The sequence below is a fragment of the Panthera pardus genome, unplaced genomic scaffold (assembly GCF_024362965.1).
Source record: "Panthera pardus isolate Hobbes unplaced genomic scaffold, ASM2436296v1 HiC_scaffold_20, whole genome shotgun sequence".
Taxonomy (NCBI): Eukaryota; Metazoa; Chordata; class Mammalia; order Carnivora; family Felidae; genus Panthera; species Panthera pardus.
The window spans coordinates 81,717,090-81,742,102 of NW_026526766.1; the positions used below are offsets into that span (position 1 = coordinate 81,717,090).

At 35.8% G+C, this 25,013-nt stretch overlaps 1 protein-coding gene across 5 annotated transcripts in view; it reads left to right on the forward strand.

Annotated features, from left to right (window-relative positions):
* Positions 1–25,013, forward strand: part of RABGAP1 (RAB GTPase activating protein 1) — a 177,957-nt gene that overhangs the window by 36,769 nt on the left and 116,175 nt on the right. For all 5 annotated transcript variants that reach the window (XR_008424338.1, XM_053908265.1, XM_019421198.2 and 2 more), the window contains 6 exons: positions 11,747–11,981; positions 12,885–13,089; positions 16,424–16,598; positions 17,173–17,330; positions 23,373–23,483; positions 24,122–24,188. Coding sequence is in view for 4 of the 5 variants with exons in the window: in XM_053908265.1 (XP_053764240.1) it covers positions 11,747–11,981; positions 12,885–13,089; positions 16,424–16,598; positions 17,173–17,330; positions 23,373–23,483; positions 24,122–24,188 (951 nt within the window). In the remaining variant the exon portion in view is untranslated. The remainder of the gene's footprint in view (positions 1–11,746; positions 11,982–12,884; positions 13,090–16,423; positions 16,599–17,172; positions 17,331–23,372; positions 23,484–24,121; positions 24,189–25,013) is intronic.

The following is a 25,013-nucleotide window of genomic DNA, read 5'->3' on the forward strand; positions in this document are numbered from 1 at the left end:
TGAGAGGATATAACTAGTGAGATACAAAGAAAACTAGGAGATTTGGAGTGCCTTGGGAGAGAAATGAAGAAAGTGTTTCAAGAGAGTGGGAATAACCAGGTATGTTAGATTCTGCTGAGAGGTTGCTTTAGATGGTGACTGAAGAATGATAGGATAGAGGCCTGGGTGATCCTTAAGAAGGGTGTTTTTTTGCTTGTTTTTTTTTTGTTGTTTTCAAGAGAGATGAGATCATTAGCATTAGTGTGGGTTGGGTTGTAAGTGGTAGCTGAGGAAGAAATGGTGATAGTATAGACAACTGTTTTAAGGAGTTTTGCTAAAAAAACAAAAACAGAAAAATGGAGTGGTAACTGAAGAGTAATAGGGATTCCAGTGAGAGATTTCCTGATATGTGTGTACTGATAAGAGTTATTCAGTAAAGAAGGGGACATTACTGGTACCAGAGAATTGCTAAGTCTTTGGTTAGGTTGGGAAGAGAGATTTCCTGTGTGTAAGTGGAGGGGTTAACCTAGGAGCAATTTCTGTAATATGAAGGAAGACAGCATAAATGAGTACACATGCAAATAGATGAGTCTTCTCTCTTTTTGGAGAAGACTTAAAATTGTCTTGTTAATTTTTGAAATACTGTTTGACTTACTCTTCCTGTTTCTAATTTGATGAATCATTTATGGTAAATGGGAAAGACCCTCAGGGCTCCTGCAGAGAACTTTTTTTGTGCTCTCTCATATCTTGTTTACTGAAAAGAAATGTTCTGTTTTTTAGACCAGGAAATTGAGCAATATGTTCTACAAATTAAAAATGTTTCCTGTATGTATTTCCATGTATTTTCAGTACATCTGGACAGTATATTGGTTTACTGTATGTAGAAATGGTAAGTGGAGTAAAAAGTAATAGAATTATTGTTGAATCTTTGATATTTTCATCAAAGTCAAGTATAATAGGATTACTGCAAACGTGTTGCTCAGTGATGCGGATGACTCTTTTTAAAACCGTTGTCTCAGCCACTACTAGATTGTAAAATTGCATTGGATTTAGAAAATACATTTTTTCCCCAAATTTTTATTTAAATTCTAGGTAGTTAACATATAGTATAATTTTGTTTTCAGGAGTAGAATTTAGTGATTCATCACCTTCATATAACACTCCAGAAAAATACATTTAAAAGTCTGTCATTCATCCACCCCAAAAGTCCTAATTGAGTGTTTTGTTGAATTATTCAGTTGATAGCTAGTAATCCACCAAATGCTGTTTTTAGGCACCGAAGTTGAGAACTCCCCATTTTTGGAACTATGATGACCTAGAAAACCTAAAAATGTCCTAGTACGAAATATTTAGGAGAGCTGGATGAAATATAACAAATACCTTTCATAGCTATATTCACAAGAAAGTAATCTTGAAAGAATAATAGCAAAGAGGGACACTGAAAGCCAGAACTATACATATATGCTGGCACTGGGTCCGTACTGGGGGAATTTGCTGCTTTATGATCAGTGGGCTTGGGTTTTGACTAAATTGGAGAAGAGATAAAGCTTTGGGTTTTACAGAGAGGGGTGTTGGAACTGAGATTTCCTTATATAACACCTTCAGGCTAACTGAAAGGATAGATTTGGAAAAAATAACTTGTTTATAGTCATAGGAAGAAAATAAGGAAGCTTATATATTTTAGGTTGGGCACAGGTTTAGAGGGGAGTCTTGTTGATAACTTGTTCCAGTGGGCTTGCCTTCAGGTATTTGAGATTTGAATTTATACTACCTGCATGTTCCTGGGTTGGTAATACTCTCAGGGTTCCTGACAGAATCAATTGCAGAACTATTCTGGAGGGACATGCTTGCCACCTAGGCTGCATGGTATTTCTACAGATAACTTTGATACAGAATATCAAACATTCCAAAATTTACAAAGACCCAGAGTAGGCAAACCCCAGCAGGATCAAATCTCACCAACACTTGCGCATTTGAATTATTAGCTGTAACTTTAAGATAGATATGATTTAAATGATTGAAAATTTAAAGAAAAATTTGAAAATATTAGGATAGAACAAAATTATTTAAAAATTTAATAAAAGACCAAGCAAACTTCATGAAAATCAGAGCAAGTAAAGGTACAACTGATGTGTTAAATAGTAGATTAGACATGGTTGAAGAGAAAATCAAGTACCTGCAAAATCAACCTGAGGAAATTACTCAGAAAATAGAATAGAGTGGGAGAAAAGGAAATAACTTGAGATAATAGCTGAATATTTTCCACAAGTGATAAAAGATACAGATCAGCTTCAAGAAACAGAGTGAGTCCCAATCAGGATGACAGTGGGGGCACCTGGGTGGCTCAGTCTGTGAAGCAACCCTCCAACTCTTGATCTCAGCTCAGGTCATGACCTAGTGTTTTGTGGGTTTGAGGTCCACAACAGGCTTTGCACTGACAGCACAGAGCCTGCTTGGGATTCTGTCTCTCCCTCTCTTTGGTCCTCCTCCACTTTCTCTCAAAGTGAAAAAATAAACTTAAAAAAAAAAAAGGATGACAGTGAAACTGCAGAATATTACAGACAAAGAGAAGCTCTTTAAAGGGTGAATGAGAATAGAGATCAATTGGACATGGTTCCTGCTTATATATATAAGCAGATGCTAAAGCTTAGGGTAGATATATATAAGCAGATGCTAAAGCTTAGGGTAGATGACAGTTCAGATTCTTGTTGCAGTGGATTGTAGTAGTCTTTGCTTTGTAACAAACTACCTCAGATCTCAGAACTGAGTGGCTTAAAACAGTTTATTAATTTTTAATGATTTTATGCATTGAGTGGGTTGTTTTGGTGGTCTTGTTTTGGTTCATATAACTTCATTCAATTGATACATTGGCTGAAGACTGAGCTTAATTGGGATGGCTGAGTCTTTTCCTGTAGTCTTTCATCTCAGACTTCGTCACGGCAGCATGGTGGTCCTAGGACAGATGTGGAAGCTATAAGGTATCTTTTAAGGTTAAGGCTTACAAATTACATGGTGTCACTTCTGCCACATTGTATTGATCACAGCAAGTCACAGGGCCAATCCAGGAAATAGTCTATATCTCTTGATGGAGGAGCTGTAGAGATACTGTGGCTATATTTTTAATTTTCAACATTAATGCAGTTAGATAAATGCTACGGTAGAGATTAACAAAGGGTGCTATAGAACAAAGGATGGAAACTTGTCTCAGCTTGGGGGAGGAGTCTGGGAAAGCTTCTTGGAGAAGGTAATGCTTTAGTTAAGCCCTTTAAAGAAGAGCTTTATATGATGATGTAGTTATAAAAAACACAGGTATTTATCTTCATAAAGTGTTTTGACAATTCACATCAAAATCGGAAAACTTTCATAAATTCAGAACATGTTGTATTTTCTCTACCTGACTCCTCTTGTGTAGGAATATTATACCCTTAGCTCTTAATCAAAGATACTCTATAAATCTTGGTTGGGAGTACATTGATGAGCCAATACTTCTTCGGTGAAAAGTTCAGTTAGAGAATTTTTTAATCTTTTTCTTCTTGAAAAATCCACCAAACATTATTTTAGTTGGAAAGAAGTTGCCAACCTGTATTGAAATAGCTGATAAAGAAGTCACCCCTTCTCACTTAGCATTGCCTAAACTAATTTTCTGACTTTGTATCTGATATTACGTGCTTTAGTATCAGGTGATCTTGTCCTCTAACGTAGGTCTTTTATTCAGCAAACAGAGTAACTGAACCATGAACACACAGTTTAATTAAGGGGATCAGGATGATGGTGGGGAGACACATAAGGAACTATGTCATTATAAAATTCATCAAGTACCAGAATATAGATAAGAGCAGATTTATATGAGAACATAATTATTGCCTATTAAAGCGAAGAAAGGTTTCATAGAGTAGGTAACAATTTAGCAAAACCTTAAAGAATGATTAAGAATTACTCAAAGAAGTGAGTCTGTGAAATGTAGAAAAATCAACAGGCTTGAAAAAGGCCTAGGGTTATGATCACTGCATACAGTAGAATTGAACGTGCTTGCTTTCCTTTTTTCTCCCAAATGGACTTTCTGTTATTTGTTTTCTCTAATTATAAAAATAATGTCTGCTTTATACATAAAATTCAGACAGTATGAGACGTAAATAAAACCCAGTCATAATCCTATTATTTATCAACACAATCATAAATATTTTGGGTCTTTCTTAACTTTTCAGGATGAATTTACAAGGTGCTGTTCCTTCTCTTTCCCTTTTTAAGTTAATGTTAGTAATTCCTAATGATAATTTTAGGTTGTTTCTCTGGTCCTTCCTTCATGCAGTAAGATAAAAAGATGGATAGCCAGAACAGCTGCAATTTATAAATGACACAAGGAAATTCAGTGATTTATCAAAGATCGCAGAATGAGTATGTGAGTGGGTTTGAAGTCATTAACAATACTTTCCAGTATCCAAATGGGACTTCTGGTTCTTTTGTGCCTTGCTTTCTGGTAAAACTGAGATTTATGTACTTGTTTCAAGATGCCTTAGCTTTTACACTGAAGCTGAGTAAAATTACTCAGTCTGAACCATTTTCACTTCTATTTTCATTGCAGTCTGACACAAGTAGTGGGAACTGTAGATCATCAGGAATTTGTCTTTAATTTTCTCAACATCTGTGGATATCTCAAGTGCACACTGTCATTTCATAAGCATGCATTTCCTAAGACAAAATCTCTACTGGAAAAAGATCCCAAACTGCCTAACGTAGCTTTGGATAACTGTCAAATCAAGTGGTGCCTAGTTGGTATTGTTGCAGAGAACGGAAACGGGCTATAAAGTTAGAAGTAGAACATTAACACCAGGAAATGACTCTGGCTTTTGCCTTTGAAACGTTTTGTCCTTTGCTTCTATAAATGCAGTTTTGCTCTTAAGGAAATAGACCTGTAGCCAATTCTACCCTATAAATTATTACTTTTATTTGATACATTTAGAAAGGACAAGTGTTACTTCAGTAATGGGTCTTACACATAAATAGTAGGTGTGTTCTTAGTTTTCTCTGGATAATGGAAAGTGGAAGAACTGCTTTTTTTTTTCCTGTTGTTGTTGTTGTTACTTGGTTTTTCAAACCTCCTCTCCAGAAGGTGGGTCAGAATTTATTTAGAAATAGCTGAAAGTGGGGGTTGCCTGCTGGCTCATTTGGTGGAGCATGTGACTCTTGATCTCAGGGTTGTGAGTTCAAACCCTACGTTGGGTGTAGAAATTACTTAAAAATAAAATATTTAAGAGGTGCCTGGGTGGCTCAGTTGGTTAAGTGTCCGGTTCTTGATTTTGGCCCAGGTCATGATCTCATGGTTCCTGAGATTGAGCCCCACATTGGGCTCTATGCTGACAGCGCAGAATCTGCTTGGGACTCTCTGTCTCTCTTTCTCTGCCCCTTCCTGCTCATGCTGTCTCTGAAAATAAATAAACTTTAAAAAAATAAAATCTTTAAAAATAAAAGCTGAAAGTGATACTAATTGTATGCTTACTAATTGACAGGTACTGTGATGTAGAAATGAGATAATCCCTGTAAAAATCATATATAATGCCTTAATTATAAATAATAAATGCCCAGTAAGCATATTATTATTGTATCATTGAATCCTCATGACATGACAGTCCTATGAGATAGATATTAACACTTTCATTTTAGAGATGAGGCAGTTGTGGCTCCCAGAGGGTAATTTGCCCACAGCCAACAGTTAGTATCAGAGCCATGTCCCAAATTCAGCTCTTAACCGTGGAGCCCAGGATTTAAGTACAGGCTGCTGTTCACATGGTCTGTATGTGAATGGTGACCCCTGGAGTTGTGCCATAAGCCAGCTCTTGTGCCCACTGTTTTTACTACCACCCTGCTTTATAAGCAGAATTATGAATAAATCACTTGCCATGCAGTCTCTGTCCTTACAAACATTTATGTCTGCGTTTACAGTAGCTGCTAAATTGACTACTTTATATTTATTGGTTTTTTTTTCCCTCAATTCAGGACTGTTTCTTAAAGTATTCTCCCCTCCTCCTCTTAATCTAGTTTACACAGAGAAGAACATAAATCTGAATATGACCATTGATTTATCCATACATACCTGCTTTGCTTTTTTTATTTTTATATTTCTGTTAAGTTAGAAGTCTTTGTTGGGCTTCAAAATAAAATTGTTTTGTAGCATGCTAATTGGTCTTGCCCAGTATTCTTAGTAAATGTTAAACCTTTAATGATTCTCAGAATAATAGAAAATGATGCTTTGTTTTTGTTGTATTTAAGTAAACAAAGCTAAAATAAAGCATTCAGATTTCATTTTTTATAACTCAAAATCTGTAGAGTATCCAGTATCAAAATTGGTAAAATAATACTACTTTGGCTTCTATTCTTTACATTTATAAAACTCAATTCAGTAAACCTATATTGCAGGTACACTGTGCAGTGAATCTATCCAAAGCTTTGGGAATAATGTAAAGATGCCTTAAGAAGCAATCCCTGCCACCTAATCCAGACTGGTTCAAGGTCTGGTTCTATAAAACATGTATGCTCATATGGTAGCACTCCCTAAGGAGGGACTAATTAAACCCCATATAGTGGGGTTAAGATTTCCCAGAGGAGGTAACAGAATTTAAGCTTGTTCTTAACAGAAAGGAGAAGGAGAAGAGGACTTTCTAGGAAAGGGAACAGTCTATAGAGTCTTGATGCTTGAAAGTTTATGGTATGTCTTAGGGAAGTTGAGTAATTTGACGTGTCTGGTAAGAGATGAAAGCATAAATTGGGCAGAGTTGTGAAAAATTCATAGAATATAGTTACAAATTTGGGCTTTATCTTATGGAAATTGAGGAAACATGGAAGGGTTTGATCAGAACTAAGGTTTGCAATTGTAACTTGAATGGCCATATGACAGATCAGAGGGGAGAAAGAAAGAAGGCAGGGAAACTCTTACCTTTCCAGTAGACTTATGTAAAATGAAAGAAGCTGTCCTGTGGTATTACCTACATAGAGGGTGGAAAAAATGCACAAGTGAGCAAGGATCAATAAGCTTTGTGAGTATTGTGGGAATGAGAGGAGTGACGGGTGATTGTGCTCTTCATAGGCTCACTAAGTGGATAGTATTACAATTCACTGATTTAAAACAACAAAGCAACAACAAAGCAAGGGTGGCGCCTTGCTGGCTCAGTCTGTAGAGCATGTGACTCTTGATGTTGGGGTCGTGAGTTTGAGCCCCACAATGGCGTAGAGCTTACTTTAAAAAATAAAAAGAATACAGAAGGAGGATCGGACAGTGAGTTAAGTTTGACACACTAAGTCTGGAATATCTACCTGAAGAATTCTCTCCAGTAGGGAGCTAAGGAAGGGGTTGTAGGTATATATTAGGGATTGTTTGTATATCATTGGCCATAGATGAGGTGGCCACAGGAGAGCCTGTAAAATAAGGTTATTGCCAAAAACAGAACCCTGGATGAATATCTTTTGGGATGCAATAGAAAAAAGTAAATACTTTTGTTCTTTTTTTGTAGAAACCACTTTTTTTTTTCTAATTTTTAAAAAACAGACTTTATTTTTTAGCGCAGTTTTAGGTTCACAGCAAAACAAAGTACAGAGATTACTTCTATAATCCCTGCTCCCACAAATGCATAGCCTTCCCCACTATCAATATCCCTTTTCTATTTTAAGTTTATTGAGTTAAAGTTTACACACAGTAATATGCAGCCCTTTTAGGTGTATAGTTCTATAAGCTGTAGTGAATATAAACTCTTACATGACAACCACCACAATTAAGATACAGAATATTTTTACTATTCCAGAAAGTTCCTTTGTACTTTTTTTTTAGTGAATCCTCTCATCTCCTTCCTAGCCCCTGACAACCAATGATCTGATTTCCATCGCTATAGTTTGCCTTTTCCGGAATTCCATATAAATGGAACCTTACGGTATGATGGAGTTTTTTGTGTCTGGCGTCTTTTACTTGGAATAATCCATGTTATTGTGTGTATTAATAATTCATTCCTTTTTACTGCTGAGTAGTATGCCATTATATAGCTATATGGCAGTTTATGCACTAAGCAGTTCATAAACATTTATAGTCAGTTTTTGGTGATTATCAATACTGCTATAAACATGCACAAAGAGGCACAGGTGTTAATTTTTCTTGGGTAAATACCCAAGGTTTTCAGTTGTCACGCATCTTTGCGAATTCTTGGTATTCTCAGTATTTTCTTGTTTTTAATTTTAGCCAATCTTATTAGGTGTATGGAGGCATCCTATTGTGGTTTCAGTTTCTCTACTGGCTAATGAATTGAGTTTCTTTCACGTGCTTGTTTGCCACCTTCATACTTTTTTTGGTGAAAATGCCCATTTTTTAAATTGGGTTGCTTGTTTCCTTAATGAGTTATGAGATATTCTGGGTAGATGTATTCTGGGTATAAATCCTTCATCAGAAACATGATTTGCAAGTATATTCTCCAAGTCTGTGGCTTGTGTTTTCATTCTCTTAGTAGTGTCTTTTGAGTAGAAGTTTCTAGTTTTGATAAAGCGTGTTTTATCATTTTTTTATGCTACTTTTTGTATTGTAAGAAATCTTTGTGTCTCAGGATTTTCATAGATTTTCTCCTTTGTTTTTCTTCTGTAGGTTATATAGTTTCAGGGTTTGCATTTAGATTGTGACCCATTTTGCATTAATTTTTGTATATGATGTGAAGTATTAGCTAAGATTCATGTCTTTACATAGGTATGGATGTCAGGCTAATTGTTCTAACACCATTTATTACCTTTCTCCATTGAATTACCTTGCCATCTTTGTTGAAACCAATTGGTCATATATATGTCAGTCTATTTCTGGATTCTGTTTTGTTCCACTGATCTGTATGTCTGCCCTTTACTAATATTGCAGTGTGTTGATTACTTTACCTGAAGCTACATCTGTTTTAGAGATGATTGTGTTATCTGTTAAGAATGCTCTTGGCAGCAAGGAACAGAAAAACCCTGCTTATGGTGGGTTTATTTTGTGTTAATAACAAGAAGTCTAGCAATAAGCGGTTGTTGGTTTATTTAAGCTATTCATCAATACCAGAGGTCAACAAACTATAGTCTGATGGCCTAATCTGGCCTGCCACCTGTTTTGTAAATAACCTGTGGAGGTTCTTCAAAATGCATATGCCCAGCCAGGCTCTACTAAGGTGGGAGGTGAGGGGAGGGAGGAAGGAGCAAATATTTGAATTTTAAAATGCCTCCTGGTAATATTAGTAATTATACTATAGAGTCATGGTTAAGAACCATTAACCTAAGGTTGATTCTTAAGACTGTGGTCCCCAGACTAGCAGTATCACTATCTCCTGGAAATTTTTAAAAAATACACATTATCAGGTCCACTCAGAATTACTGAATTGGAATTCATTTGGGGCCCAACACTTTGCGTCATAAAAATTCTCCACGTGATTCTGATGCATGTCAGAGTTTGAGAGCCTTGAAAGTCATTGTGAATTATTTCCCAGATAAGCCCAGGGAAGACTGTCTTTAGAAAGAAAACAACAGGGTACCTGGCTGGCTCAGTCAGTGGAGCGTACTGCTCTTGATATCAGGGTCATTAGATCAAGCCCCATGTTGGGCATAGAGATTACTTAATAAAAAAAAATTCTTTTAATAAAAAAACAAAAAGCTTAATTGGTTTAAGTATGTGTATTGTAATGTCACAGACAGTAATTCTGAAATTAAATTGAAGGTTCACAAATGATCTAACAAAATTGTTGAGTACTGTCTTGGACCTAATTATCCAAAGCATATGTTGCATTGCTATTTTTAAGCAGCTTTTAAAAATCACATGTTTGCATGTGAACATTTCTTTTTCCTAGTCCTTAAGGAAGAGTTAAGGAAATGGAACACAGTTCTTATGTTTATAGATTTTATAAATGAGAGAAGAATGCAAGATGAACATGTGTAAACACAAAATACAAACATATAAACATGTTTTCTCTCAGGGTTAGGTATATTTTTGTTATTGTCAAATAATATGAAAATGTACGCAGTCTATCCAGCAGAAAACTTGAGTTTAATTACCCTGTATACCAAAGAACAAAATAGTACTTCATAATATGTAAAATGTCTTCTCTTTGATTTAGTTTGCTCTTTTAGTGATGGCTTCCCCAGTTATAATTACTAATTACCTAAACATAGAATTGAATATCTTTTCTCCATCTGTGTTTAGGAAGCTGTAACTACTACTTATGTATGTTCTTTCTCTCCCCTTGGAAAACAGACTATCAAATAGACCATCTTTTATTTACTGCAGGTGATATAGTAATTCTTCTCCAGTTCTGAAAGAATAAGAGGCTAATTGGAACTAAGCTGTGGTTTGTTTTTCAGATGGTTTAAAAACTTGTGAAAGTAGAACTTCTGAAAAAAGAAATTTGATTGCACTTGGATGTGTAAGATCAGGCAGAACAAAGAATTACAATTACTTGACCTGCTTTTTAGTTCCATTAGCAGTGACTGTTAACATAAAATGAAATTCACGGAAATAAACATTGTAACCGAAGCCAAGAGGCTGAACACTTGTCTGGCCTTTATTTCTAAGGCAAGAGTAGCTGACATGTTAAATTTCCTTGGGAAATGTCAGCAAAAAAAGATTTAAAACTGTTTGTTTCTCAATTATAATTTATAGCCAAAGGAACTTGAAGCTTATAGGGTTATAAAACTATGTTTGAACAGGGTTCTTTGGTAGTCCAGAGGTGTCTGTTATTATTGACATTTTCTTCCTAACTTCTGTGTTGATTTTACTGAGAAGACCTCATTCTCTGTAACAATCTCCTAGCCCCACCCATTTTAACTTTTTGTCAGGTTTAGTCTTCAGAAACCCTCCTAAATCAGCCCCCTTTTTTGATTATGACTTTTCCTAAGTTAATTCCTTTGTTAAAATTTTTTTTAGTGTTTCTTGAATAAGCATTTAGTGACATTGCTGGGTTTTGTCACTTGTGGTTTTCCTTAGCATTGGAAAGCATTACTTCCTTGTTGAGCAACTAATAATAAACCATCATGACTCTAGACAAATAAATACTTGACATTACTGAAATGGAGTGCTTCTGTTGCTCAGGGCCATTTTATATGTACAAGCTTTATTCAGGTGTCTCAGAACTTTAAGAAACTGTTAATATCAGAGAAGCCTTCCTTAGACTTATTTATAGTAGGAATGGTAAAATACATGTGAAAATTTATTACCTACTAAGTCTGTTTCTATGATAACTTTGCAAGCGAACACATTTTCCCTTTTTCTTAAGGATAAGCGAAGCCCCTAAAGATAATCCCATTAGCAGCGTTATTTCTCAGCAGAGAAATAAAATTATGAATATTTTCATTGCTAGTTGAGGACACTGTAGAAAACTTCCGTTTTATCGCCATAATTTTATTTAAAATTTTTTTAAATTTACATCCAAGTTAGTTAGCATATAGTGCAATAATGATTTCAGAAGTAGAATCCAGTGATTCACCCAACAAGTGTCTTCCTTAATGCCCCTTTATCCATTTCTAATAACATTGACAGACTATCACATACATTTCCGGGCATTACTCTCAAATTCACTATACACTTTTTCATGAAAAACTGTATGTATTAAGGGAGCAGCTGCAGCTCTTACTGCAGATCTTGATTTATTCTGTTTTTAAAAAACATTCAGAAGATATCTTTGTATCAAAAGAAATGCTGACGATCTCTAGAATGTGGACCCATTTGAATTAGTACTGGCCTGTCTTTCACACTTTGATAATTGCATGTATTTGTGACCCTTAGATTATAGGGAATGGAAGTGAACAGCAGCTGCAAAAAGAGCTAGCAGATGTTCTGATGGATCCTCCAATGGACGACCAGCCAGGGGACAAAGAACTTGTGGAAAGGTCACAACTGGATGGTGAAGGAGATGGACCTCTTTCTAACCAACTCTCAGCTTCATCCACCATTAACCCTGTGCCATTAGTAGGCCTCCAAAAACCAGAGATGAGCTTGCCAGTGAGACCTGGACAAGGAGGTTAGGATTGCTGCATTGCTTGCTTTACTGAAGGTTAATGTTTTTATTATGTGAGTGTCCACCCTATACTAGGTTTGATTCAGAGCAGGCAAAAAACATTATGTGTTTTCTAGAATCTTCAGATTTTAGATTTAAGGGTTTGTGTGAGGGGTAGGTATCTGTACCATTCTGATTTCCCTTTAAATGTGTATCATTTATATCAAAGAGATAACAGTAGTTAAATGACATTGAGGTCGTCTTATTTCAGAATGTTTCAAGATTTTTCCAAGAAAGAAAGAATTTGAGTACAGTGTTGGAGATGTGGAAGAATAATGCTTGGGAAGAGATACTTGTTCCAGGCCTGAAAAGCTCTTTGGGAGTAGTTGCCAGGTTGAAAAAGGGAGGCAAAAGGCACCACAGAGGAGGAATAGGGCAGTTATAAAGGCTCACTGGGAAAGTAGAGTGTTAAAACTGTAGAGCTTTATTGGGAAAGGGAAAGCAGGGCCATTGAGAAAACATAATAAAGTGGCTAAGATGATGAATGAGAGAAATAAAGCAGTGCAGATCAGAAAGACAGAGATAGGATTTTTCAGAGTGATAAAATATTAAATGTTATTTTTTTACTTAAATACAAATTATAAAGTCAAAAAAAATTAGAAGAGGCAGAAATACAAATCAGATCTAACCTCAGATCACATTTTAAATTTGGGATTAACAGTAAAGCAATTCCTAAAAATTTTGGTGTCAGTGACAGAGTTTTAATATGAAATTTCTGACTTCAATGGGCATTTATTGTGGGGCAATGAAATATTATCTCATTAGTACCTTATTGTAGAACCTAAATGTAACCTGTAGATTTTTACTTGGTGTTCATGTCAACAAAATATCAGAATGAAAGTAACCCTCTATTAACATTTCTTTCAGATTCCGAAGGGTCAAGTCCTTTCACACCAGTGGCTGATGAGGACAGTGTAGTTTTCAGCAAACTAACTTATTTAGGCTGTGCCTCAGTAAATGCTCCCAGGAGTGAAGTGGAAGCATTAAGGATGATGTCCATCTTAAGAAGCCAGTGTCAGATTTCACTAGATGTAACCCTTTCGGTGCCGAATGTATCTGAAGGAACTGTGAGGTAAGACCAGCTTCCTGAAATGTTTGTACCATTGGATCAGATTTCTGACCTATAGATTTAGAAATAATAATGAACAAAATACATAACTTCTTATTCATGTAATGTTTCATTCTTCTGGCACTTGTGTTATCTTGTCTTCCAGGGATTGTGATACTTGTGCAAATTAGTCACTCATTAGAACAGTTTTTTTATATACATTTCCCCATGCCAATTATGTGTAGTACATTAAAAATTTAAATGTTTGGGGATTAATTAAAATATGTTGGCCTGAAAATATGCCTAATAAATTTATTTATATTTTCCCTGTTCCACCATACAAATACTAGCTTGACACATTAGTTCAGTAAGAAGTTTAATATTGAATCTAACTGAACATATTAGAATCAATAATATTAACATTATCAGAATCAACACTTTTTTAAATTTTTTTTTTATTTTTTAAAATTTATTTATTTATTTTTGAGAGACAGAGACAGAGCGTGAGCTGGGTAGGGGCAGAGAGGGAGAGACAGAATCGGAAGCAGGCTCCAGGCTCTGAGCTGTCAGCACGGAACCCGATGCAGGGTTCCAACTCACCACAAGATCATGACCTGAGCCAAAGGTGGATGCTTAACCAGTTGAGCCATGTAGGCACCCCTTTCTTCAATTAGTTTTATATTATGAATCTCTTTACATATCAGTAAATTTGTGATGGTATATGATGGATTATTTAGAAATCACCAGTCTCTGGAGCACCTGTCTGGCTTAGTTGGTGGAGTGTGGAACTCATGGTCTCCGGGCTGTGAGTTTGAGCCCTACATTGGGTATAGAGATTGCTTAAAAAAATATAGTCTTACAAAAACAAAAAAAAGAACCAGTCTTTTATATTAGACATTTTAGTGTTGTTGTTGTTGTTTTTAATGAGAAAAGTACTACTAATAATGGCTAATATTAAGCTTTTATTAAATGGGTACGTAAGTGCTTTACCTATAATTCTCCTATAAATAGTTATGTTTGAGCTAAATTTTTGTATGTTTGAAATTTCCTTAGGATAAATTCCTAGAAGTAGACTTACTGAGTCAAAAGGTTTCCCCATTTTCATTGTTTTTGATACAATGCCAAATAGCCATCTAGAAATATTGATCTGTTTTGTATTTTTATCAGCATTGTATGAGAATATCTGTTTCTGTGCCCCCAGAAGCATTTTGGGTTTTCATGGTAGTAGAATCGTACCTATATGTGGATAATAGTAGGTTACTTAATATTTAATATTTCATTTATCTGCATGTATAATTCTTCTTTTGAGTTTTTAAAGAACCATTGCACTTAGACTCACAAATCCTAATTTTAATGGTATTTATTAATGTGAAACTTTTTTTTTTTAATGTCTGTTTATTTTGAGGGAGAGAGAGAATCCCAAGCAGGTTCCACAATGTCGGCACAGAGCCCAACATGGCTCTCACAAACCATGAGATGGTGACCTGAGCTGAAAACAAGAATCAGATGCTTAACCAACTAAGCCACCCAGGCACCCCTAATGTGAAACTTTCAGTAAAATTTGTTCAGCTCTCATTTTTGTATGCTTCTTAGTCAGTAGTCATGCCCAACTGAAGTTATACTTTGTTCTGATATATTTTAATTCTATAAATATGCAAAAGCAATTTCTCTTGCCCTATGTTTTCAAAGTTTTTATCTTATCACAGTGCCTTTGAATGTGAATTGGGTTCCCTTCCTATGTGTTTGCATTACACACAGGGACCCTTGGGGTTTCCCCATCCATGGCCTTGCCCATTCAGTGTTGAAATTGCCGTTTCTTTTCATTCCTTTCATATTTATGTCCTCATTGTCCAGGGCAGAGCCTGGAATGTTGTAGGTATCACAGAAGTATTATTGAACCAATACATTTTTGAGTGAATGACACATCTTTGATTTTCGTAATGATGTCCTTTGATTCTAGTAATTATCTTTTTTGTAGATATTAACGTTTTGTACAGTCTCTCTTATTTGCCATGAATCAGAAGAACATGTTTCATTATGAGAAAGCACATCAGTTTTTTTTTTTTGTTGTTAAGTTTATTTATTTATTTTGAGAGAGACAGGCGATACGAGTGGAGGAGGGGCAGAGAGAAAAGGAGAGAGAGAGAATCCCAAGCAGGCTCCATGCTGTCAGTGCAGAGCCTGACACAGGGCTCGCACTGACATAACCGCAAGATCATGACCTGAGCTGAAACCAAGAGTTGGACACCTAACCCACTGAACCACCCAGGCAGGTGCCCCAGCACAGCAGGTTTTTTATTCTTTTTTTTTTTTAATGTTTATTTTATTTTTGAGAAAAAGGGAGACAGAGTATAAGCAGGGGAGGGACAGAGAGAGAGGGAGACACAGAATCCAAAGCAGGCTCCAGGCTCTAGGCTCTGAGCTATCAGCACAGAGCCTGATGTGGGGCTTGAACCCCTGAACCATGAAATCATGACCCAAGCCGAGGTTGGATGCTTAACCAACTGACCCACCCAGGCACCCCAGTTTTTTATTCTTTAAAAAAAAATTTTTTTTTTAATGTTTATTTTTGAAAGAGAGAGAGAATGTGAGCAGGGAAGGGGCAGCGAGAGACAGGGAGACACAGAATCCAAAGCAGGCTCCAGGCTCTGAGCTGTCAGCACAGAGCCCGACGTGGAGCTCAAACTCAAGGACCTGAGCCAAAGTCGAACATTTAACCGACTGAGCCACTCAGGCGCCCCAGTTTTTTATTTTATTTTTTATTTTATTTTGTTTTATTTTATTTTAATTTTTTCTCATGTTTGTTTATTTTTGAGAGACAGCATGAGCAGGGGAGGGGCAGAGAGAGAGTGAGATACAGAATCAGAAGCAGGCCCGATGTGGGACTCGAACTCATGGAACGTGAGATCATGACCTGAGCTGAAGTCGGTTGCTTAACCGACTGAGCCACCCAGGCACCCCTATTTTTTTAAATAAGAAAGAAGATTAGGTTATTTTTTAGGAGGTAATGAAAAGCACAGCTTTAATGATTCATTTTGGTACTCTAATTTACCCATTGATCTAGTCTTTATTTACATACAGACTATATAAGAAACATGTACTTATTGTTTATGTCTTTCTGATTGCCTCTCTAAAAGTATAAGATTATATAGGTTTTAGTACTGTGGAATTATGTATTAATAACTTCAGTAATCCACATATGACTTATTTATCAAGACTAAAAATTAATATAATTAGCATACCAAAAATGGTTTATATGATCTTGATAGAAAGGGGAGTCTTGAATCATAATATGGATAACAGTGAAAATAGTCCATAATCCCTCTAAGCTCTTTATATCTTTTTTTTAACCAAACAGACTCTTAGATCCTCAGACAAACACTGAAATAGCAAACTACCCTATCTACAAAATCCTGTTCTGTGTCAGAGGGCATGATGGAACTCCTGAGAGTGACTGTTTCGCTTTCACTGAAAGTCATTACAATGCAGAGCTCTTCAGAATACACGTCTTCCGGTGCGAAATACAAGAAGCTGTAAGTCCTTACGAGAACTGTCTGCAAATGAAACTTCACCTGTACCCTCACTGTGTTGAAGTTATTGTAGTGTTTATTATGGTCACTTAAAAGCCAAATGAAATTCTGTGCTAATGTTTTATTTATTCCAGCCTGATGGGCTGAAATATAAAGAAACTAGAAGTTTGGGGAACCATAGTCTTCTTGCTGAGAGTGTCAGAGACCAGGGCTGCTTCTTGATTGGCTTAAATGGGCATCTTGGTTTCAGCAGTCACACATTAACAAACTGTTCTTTTAAAGCTAATTTTGTAGGATTATTTTTTATAATAAAGATATTCAGATCATCTCTAACAATTTAGGAAATTATTTTTCAGTTGGATTTCTCTTGTTCACAATCACTTCTTTTTTAAAAACCCCTTCTCATTTTAATGTTGTTTGCTTTCTAGGCCTAACAAGTTATGATAACTTAGCAAAAGAAATCAATGAGGGAAAGATGTATTACTCCCCCTCCCCACACATACACAAAGCAGGTAACCTTCAGCCTTAATAAAAGTATTTTATTTCTTGTGATAACAGCCTAACACATCTGTTGTAGGTCAGCCGGATACTTTACAGTTTTGCTACTGCCTTCCGCCGTTCTGCCAAGCAGACCCCACTTTCAGCAGCTGCTGCACCCCAAACTCCTGACAGTGACATCTTTACATTCTCTGTGTCTTTAGAAATAAAAGAAGATGATGGTAAAGGTTATTTTAGGTAGGGTATTTTATTCTATTTTTTTAAAGTGTGTATTAAAATGCTACATCATTTGTGGTTCACGAATGTCATATAACTTTCATAGTATAAAATGACTGCTTTTATAGGTAGAGTTTTTTATTTTGTAAGTGATAAAGAAAAAAATAGATTTGCAGAGGAAAGATTTTTTACTATTAAAAATGTTTTAGATTTTAATTCCAGTATAATTAATATACAGTGTTATGTTTCAGGTGTACAATATAGAGATTCAAAAATTCTGTATATTACTCCATCAGTGCTCATCACAATAGGTGTTCTCTTAATTCCCTTCACCTATTTGACCCATTCCCAGCTCCCCCATCCCACTGCCAGCCACCACTCCACTGGTAACCATCATTTTGCCCTCTATAGTTTGAGTCTGATTTTTCGTTTGTCACTTTTTTTTCTTTGTTTGTTTTGTTTCTTAAATTCCACATAGGAGTGAAATCATATGGTATTTTTCTTTCTCTAATTTTGGAAACAGCCCAAGTGTCTATCAATAGGTTGAATGGATAAAGAAGAGGTGGTGTATATATATGTACATATACACACACAAAATGGTGTATACATACATGCATGCATATAAGGTGCTATACATGTGTATATTTATACATATATATGTTAGAATAGTACTCAGCCATAAAAAAGAGTGAGATCTTGCCATTTGTAACAACATGGATGGATCTAGAGGGTATAATGCTTAAGTGAGATATGTCAGTGAGAGAAAGACTGATTTCTTTCTTTTCATTCTTTCTTTTTTTTTTTTTTTTTTGGCTGAGTAATATACCATAGAATGAATGTGTGTGTGTGTTGTGTATGTATTGTATACACAACACACGCACATATATGCACACATGCACATATGTATACATACATATACACACCCTACATCTTCTTTGTCCATTCATCTATTGATGGACACTTGGCCTGCATCCATAATTGGGCTGTTGTAAATAATGCTGCAGTAAACATAGGAGTGCCTATATCTTTTTTAATTAATGTTTTCATATTCTACGTGTAAATACCCAGTAGTGGAATTACTGGATCATTTGGTAATTCTATTTTTAATTTTTTGAAGAACCTCCATACGGTTTTCCATAGTGGCTGTACCAGTTTGCATTCCTACAAACTATTCACAAGGGTTCCTTTTTCTCCATATCCTCGCCAGCACTTGATAGTTCTTGTCTTTTTTGATACTAGCCATTCTGACATGTGTGAGATGATCTCATTGTGGTTTTGATTTGCATTTCCCCGATGATTAGTTATGTTGAGCATCTTATCATATGTTTGTTGGCCACCTGTATGTCATTACTTTTTATGTCTTCTACCCATTTTTAAATTGGATTATTTGCTTTTTGGGTGTTGAGTTGTATAAGTTCTTTATATATTTTGGATACTAAACCTTTATTGGATATATGTCATTTGCAAATATCTTCTCCAGTTCAGGAGGTTGTCTTTTAGTTTTGTTGATTGTTTCCTTTGCTGTGCAGAAGCTTTTTATTTTGATGTAGTCCCAATAGTTTATTTTTGCTTTTGTTTCCCTTGCCTCAGGAGGCATATCTAGAAAAATATTGCTGTGGCCCTGTGTCAGAGAAGTTACTGCCTGTGCTGTCACCTAGGATTTTTATGGTTTTAGGTCTCACATTTAGATCTTTAATCCATTTTGAGTTTGTTTTTGTGTATGGTGTAAGAAAGTGGTCCAGTTTCATTCTTTCACATGTTGCTGTCCAATCTTCCCAGCATGATTTGTTGAAGAGACTGTCTTTTTCCCATTGTATATTCATTCCTCCTTTGTCAAAGATTAATTGACCATATAATTGTGGGTTTATTTCTGGGCTCTCTATTCTGTTCCATTGATCTATGTGTCTGTTTTTGTGCCAGTACCACACTGTTTTGCTTACTGCAGCTTTATAGTGTATCTTGAAATCTGGGATTATGATACCTTCACTTCTGTTCTTTTTCTTTTTTCAAATGTAAATTTTGAGAGAGCAAGAGCACACGCGTGTGAGCGGGGATCGGGACAGAGAGAGAGAATCCCAAGCAGATCCCAAATAGATTGAGCAGGGCTAGATCTCAGGAACTGTGAGATCATGACCTGAGCTGAAATCAAGAGGCAGATACTTAACCGACTGATCCATGCAGGCTCCCCTTGTTCTTATTTTTCAAGACTGTGCTGGCTATTCAGAGTCTGTTGTGATGCCATACAAAATTTAGGACTAATTTTTCTAGTTCTGTAAAAAATGTTGGTATTTTGGTAGAGACTGAATTAAATCTGTAGATTGCTCTGGACAGTATGGACATGTTAACATTTGTTCTCTCAGTCCATGAGCGTGGAATGTCTTTCCAGTTATTTGTGTTGTCCTCAGAGTACAGGGCTTTCACCTCTTTGGTTAAGTTTATTCCTAGGTATTTTATTATTTTTGGTGCAGTTGTAAATGGGACTGTTTTCTTAATTTCGCTTTTCCAGAGACAATATTTGAAGAATTTTGAAGCTATTAAAAAAAATTCTTTCATGTGGGAAAATATGTCCTATTACCACGTTCTTTTAGAGTGCTGATGTGAAATATGACAGAAGCTAAGCCTGCTGGATTTGTAGCTGCTTTTGTTTTGCTGGGTTTTTTGGTCTTATTGGCTGGTTACTTTGTTTTAATAATCTAAAGATCTTAAGGCTGTTGAAATCAAGTTTTACTATTATAGTTTATCTGTATACATTGGAAGAGAAGAAATGAGGTATGTGTGTCTGAAGTCTTAACCTTGCAGATAGGGTCAGAAATAACTGGCTTGGGGTTTTAGGTATAATGATAATTCTTGGTAGTGAAAAGAACTCTGGGACAGAAATAAAAACTTTAGTTTAATTATTGTTACTATTAACACTGGCCTTTTCCAAGTTTCTTTATATCTCCTGGCAGTGGTTACCTTATCTATAAAATGAGGTGGCTAGATTCTAAAGTCCTTTCTAACTTTAAAATACTGTGGTCACAAGATGATTGATTTTTCTTTTCCCTCCATAACCCGTATCACACATTGGGTGCTTCCTGGATCATAATTGATTGCTGCATATTAAAGTCTCTTTCCTCCTTGACTACCTCATAAAATGAGTAAAATGGAATTACATCAAAATATGAATGATTTTCTACTAGTTTGCTTTCAAATTAGAAAGCACAATGGCTGGTTCATTTGTTTTGGATAACGCTTGGTCTCCCTGCAGACTTTTGGAACTATCCTGCCATCTGGTGGCAAATTTAGTGTACCGTGCAGCTTCACCTTTGATTTGTTCACTGAAGTATGAGACTTTGCTGTGGTGTGTGCCTTGCCATCAGCTGTGTTTCTGCTCTCACAGCAACCAACACTGGGATGTGCTGCTTCCCACCGAATGCATACCTACCCTAGGAAGTGGAAATTATAATCTACGAACTTTGTAATAGTTATTTTCCATTTTAAGGAACAAAAGTTTCTTTAAACTGCATTTTTTTTTCTTCAGTAAAGATATTTATGTAGATCCTGTTTGTAAATTTCAATTACAAATAGAAACAATTTCTAAGCTCTCTCAGAACCGTTAGGACTAGTTTTCTTCCTTCTGAACTCAGGCATGTTCAAGGTAGATCAGTCATCCCTGTTCCATTCACCCTCATACCAAGGAAATACTATATGGAAATGCTATATAGAAAATTTCTGGATGGTCATTTTGCTCTTCACATTTGTTGGGGCTTTGTTCTGTTTTTGTTAATGTGATTTTATTGAATTTGTAGTTTATAGTAGAAAAGAGTGTTGTGTAGCCTTATTATAATGAACTTGTTGAGAAGTTCTTTATCAGATTGAACTTGCTGAATGCAATTTTTTTTAAACCAGTGATTCTGTAATATCTACAGAATTTATCTACAGAAATAATCACTGAGATACAGAGAGAATTATCAAGATGGTTGCTCCTCTTAACACTATATATAATAACAAAATTAAAAAGTGGAAATTGAATGTTAACCAAAATAGCATGATTAAAGTATGATGCATTTCATAATATTAAGTATCGAAACATAATGTTGTACACCTCAAGTTAACATAATGTTGTATGTCAGTTATATTTCACTAAAAACATAATAGTGCACCCATATGATTTAGCACCTATCCAAAAAATAACAGTATATATAAGTAACCATAGCACAACATAAATTGTGGTTTTACTATAACATAAATATACATAAAGTGCTGTGGCAAGAATTAGTGCTCTTCTTTTCGTCCCTGAAAAAGTATACTTCTTACGTTAATTAAAATTAGAAATCTACTTTCCATTTAGTCCTTGGGAAGATGGAGCATTTTCACTTATACCATTCAAAGCACTTTTTTGTCTCATTTAATCTACCACCTAACCCTATTAGATATGCTGGGTATTTAATATATTCCTTGTTTTATGGGTAAAGAAACCCAGAGAAGTTAAGCCTGGACCTCAGTATTGTAATTTATACAGTAGAAAGTAAATGTGAAATTATTTGGGTGGATCCGTTCAGTGATATAATGACAATACTAGAAATACAATCCAGGGGTGCCTGGGTGGCACGGTTGGTTAAGCCACCCATTTCGGCTCAGGTCATGATCTCGGGGTTCACAAGTTTAAGCTCCACATCAGGCTGACACCTCAGAGCCTGGAGCCTGCTTGGAATTCTGTGACTCCCTCTCTCTCTGCCCCTCCCCTGCTATTTCTCTCCCTCACCTCTCTCCTCTCTCAGTCTCAAAAATAAACATTAAAAAAAAAAAAAAAAAAAAAGGAAGAAATTTAATCTAGAGTCCCTGACAGTAATGAAACGAACTTCCACTGCTTAACAGTCTCCACTCTGCTTCCTGTTAATATAGTTTTTCCTTGCACTTCAGCCTTAGGACGCCGGAAGCAACTTTATATCTTTTGTCTTTTTAAATACTGCTGAAAGGTGGGATTATGTGTATTTCTGTGTCAGCACGCACAGAACATAAACACTAGTGTATCTGTTGTCAGTTGAAAATTGATAACCTGTCTATATCCTTATAGGTGAAATTTCTGTCAACCACAAATACTTTTAACAGTTTGGTATGGAGTTTTTCTTTGCAGATGTTTGTCATTTCTAGACTCCTTTGATAAGGTTCTTTGATTTTCTAATCTGTTTCATGCAGTGTTTTTGAGTTAGTTACTGTGTAAGTGCAGATGGTCTTCAAACTAATTTTATTTCTTCAGAGCCACTTTTTAGTTTGAGTAGGTACTCAGAACTCTCATGTAGCCTTTTCTAATATCTTCTAATGGTTCTGCTGCCATTTTTTTTTGAGTTGTATAGCACTAAGACATAATTTATATTTGCTGCATGTTGGCTGATTGCCATAGGCAGATGTTTGCCTTTGAGAACAAAGGAGCTAGAGCAGGTGGTGTGTGAGAGAGTAGGAGATTATTTTGGTAAACTCTAATTTTAAGAATATTTTCAACTTTTTTCTTAAAGTAATGTTTAACTGTATCATTAGTATTGTTTTTATAATGCCTGCACATGTTTACAGTGTTATCACTGCTTGAAGGAAGTGTTAGGCAACAGCTTACTTTTTGGCCATATCTTATATCTCTGTTATTTTTTGAAGGCACCTTGTTTTGAAATTCAAAGACTCCATGATTAGGTATTTTTTCTTTATTTAAACAAATAAGGCAATAATTATTTATAAAGAAAACCTGACTAAACTGAAAAGAAACTAATGTTTTTTTGAGTGTCTGTGCTAGATGCTATGCTAAGGGCTTTACAAATATCTAACTTAATTTTTACAGCAACAGAAAATTAAAAAAACTAAAGACACATTTTAGGGAGCATAAGAGCGTTTTTTCTAGCTTAAATACATTGTTTAGCGGATTACATACAGTAATGGTAATATTTTCACATTAAGAGGCAGATGATGAGTTTTAAATTTCTGTTATGATTTGAAAACCAGGCACAGAAAAGAATCCTAGATTCAAGAGAAGTTGTTCTAGTATATGTCATAAGAAAATACTTTGCAAAATTAATGAAACATGTTGTCCTACAGTGCAGTTCCTAAGGAGAAGGACAGACAATGCTTTAAACTTCGCCAAGGAACTGATAAAAAGATTGTCATCTATGTGCAACAAACAACTAATAAAGAACTTGCCATTGAAAGGTAAACATTTTTAGTAAATTCAGCTTAAATATAAATTCTAGTTTTTATCAGTCTAGTGGAGTAACCATATACTATATTCAAAAATGTATTTGCAGGGTGCCTGGGTGGCTCAGTCGGTTGAGCATCCAGCTCTTGAATTCAGCTCAGGTCATGATCCCAGAGTCATGGGATTGAGCCCAGTGCTGGGCTCTGTGCTGAACGTGGAGCCTGGTCGAGATTCTCTATCTCCCTCCGCTTTTCTGTCCTGCGCGCGCGCGCACTCTCTCTCTCTCTCTTTCTTTAAAAAAAAAAAAAACAAAAAAAACCATACATATATATATATATATATTCCCATATATATGAAAAATATGTTATTCTCTGGGGAATTCTTTTGGTTATTGAAGTGAATATTTCATTCACTTTGACTTCTCTCCCATAAATCTGCAGCTAATATGCTGACTTCAACTGTGTGATAATAAAAGCCAAGCAGAATTTGTTTATGTAAATTCAAGAATTAAGGATTATTTGGGCAGTAGTTAATTTATTAATAATTTTAATATGTCCTTTATCCATCAAGAAGAATTTTAGGTGACCTAATTTAAGCATCTTGTTTGTGTTATATTTTTTCCAAATTTATGTCTCTTCTCTTTTTTTGGCAGGTGTTTTGGTCTTCTCCTTAGCCCAGGAAAAGATGTACGAAATAGTGACATGCACTTGTTAGATTTGGTAAGGATTGCTTTTTTTAAAAAAAATTTTTATTTTTATTTTTTAAATATGAAATTTATTGCCAAATTGGTTTCCATACAACACCCAGTGCTCATCCCAAAAGGTGCCCTCCTCAATACCCATCAACCCCCCTCCCCCCTGCCACCCCCCCATCAACCCTCAGTTTGTTCTCAGTGTTTAAGAGTCTCTTATGTTTTGGCTCCCTCCCTCTCTAACTTTTTTTTTCCTTCCCCTCCCCCATGGTCTTCTGTTAACTTTCTCAGGATCCACATGAGAGTAAAACATATGGTATCTGTCTTTCTCTGTATGACTTATTTCACTTAGCATAACACTCCAGTTCCATCCACATTGCTACAAAAGGCCATATTTCATTCTTTCTTATTGCCATGTAGTATTCCATTGTGTATGTAAACCACAATTTCTTCATCCATCAGTTGATGGACATTTAGGCTCTTTCCATAATTTGGCTATTGTTGAAAGTGCTGCTAGAAACATTGGGGTAAAAGTGCCCCTATGCATCAGCACTCCTGTATCCTTTGGGTAAATTCCTAGCAGTGCTACTCCTGGGTCATAGGGTAGATCTACTTTTAATTTTTTGAGGAACCTCCACACTGTTTGCCAGAGCAGGTGCACCAGTTTGCATTCCCACCAACAGTACAAGAGGGTTCCTGTTTCTCCACATCCTCTCCAGCATCTATAGTCTCCTGATTTGTTCATTTTAGCCACTCTGAGTGGCATGAGGTGGTATCTGAGTGTGGCTTTGATTTGTATTTCCCTGATGAGGAGCGACGTTGAGCATCTTTTCATGTGCCTGTTGGCCATCCG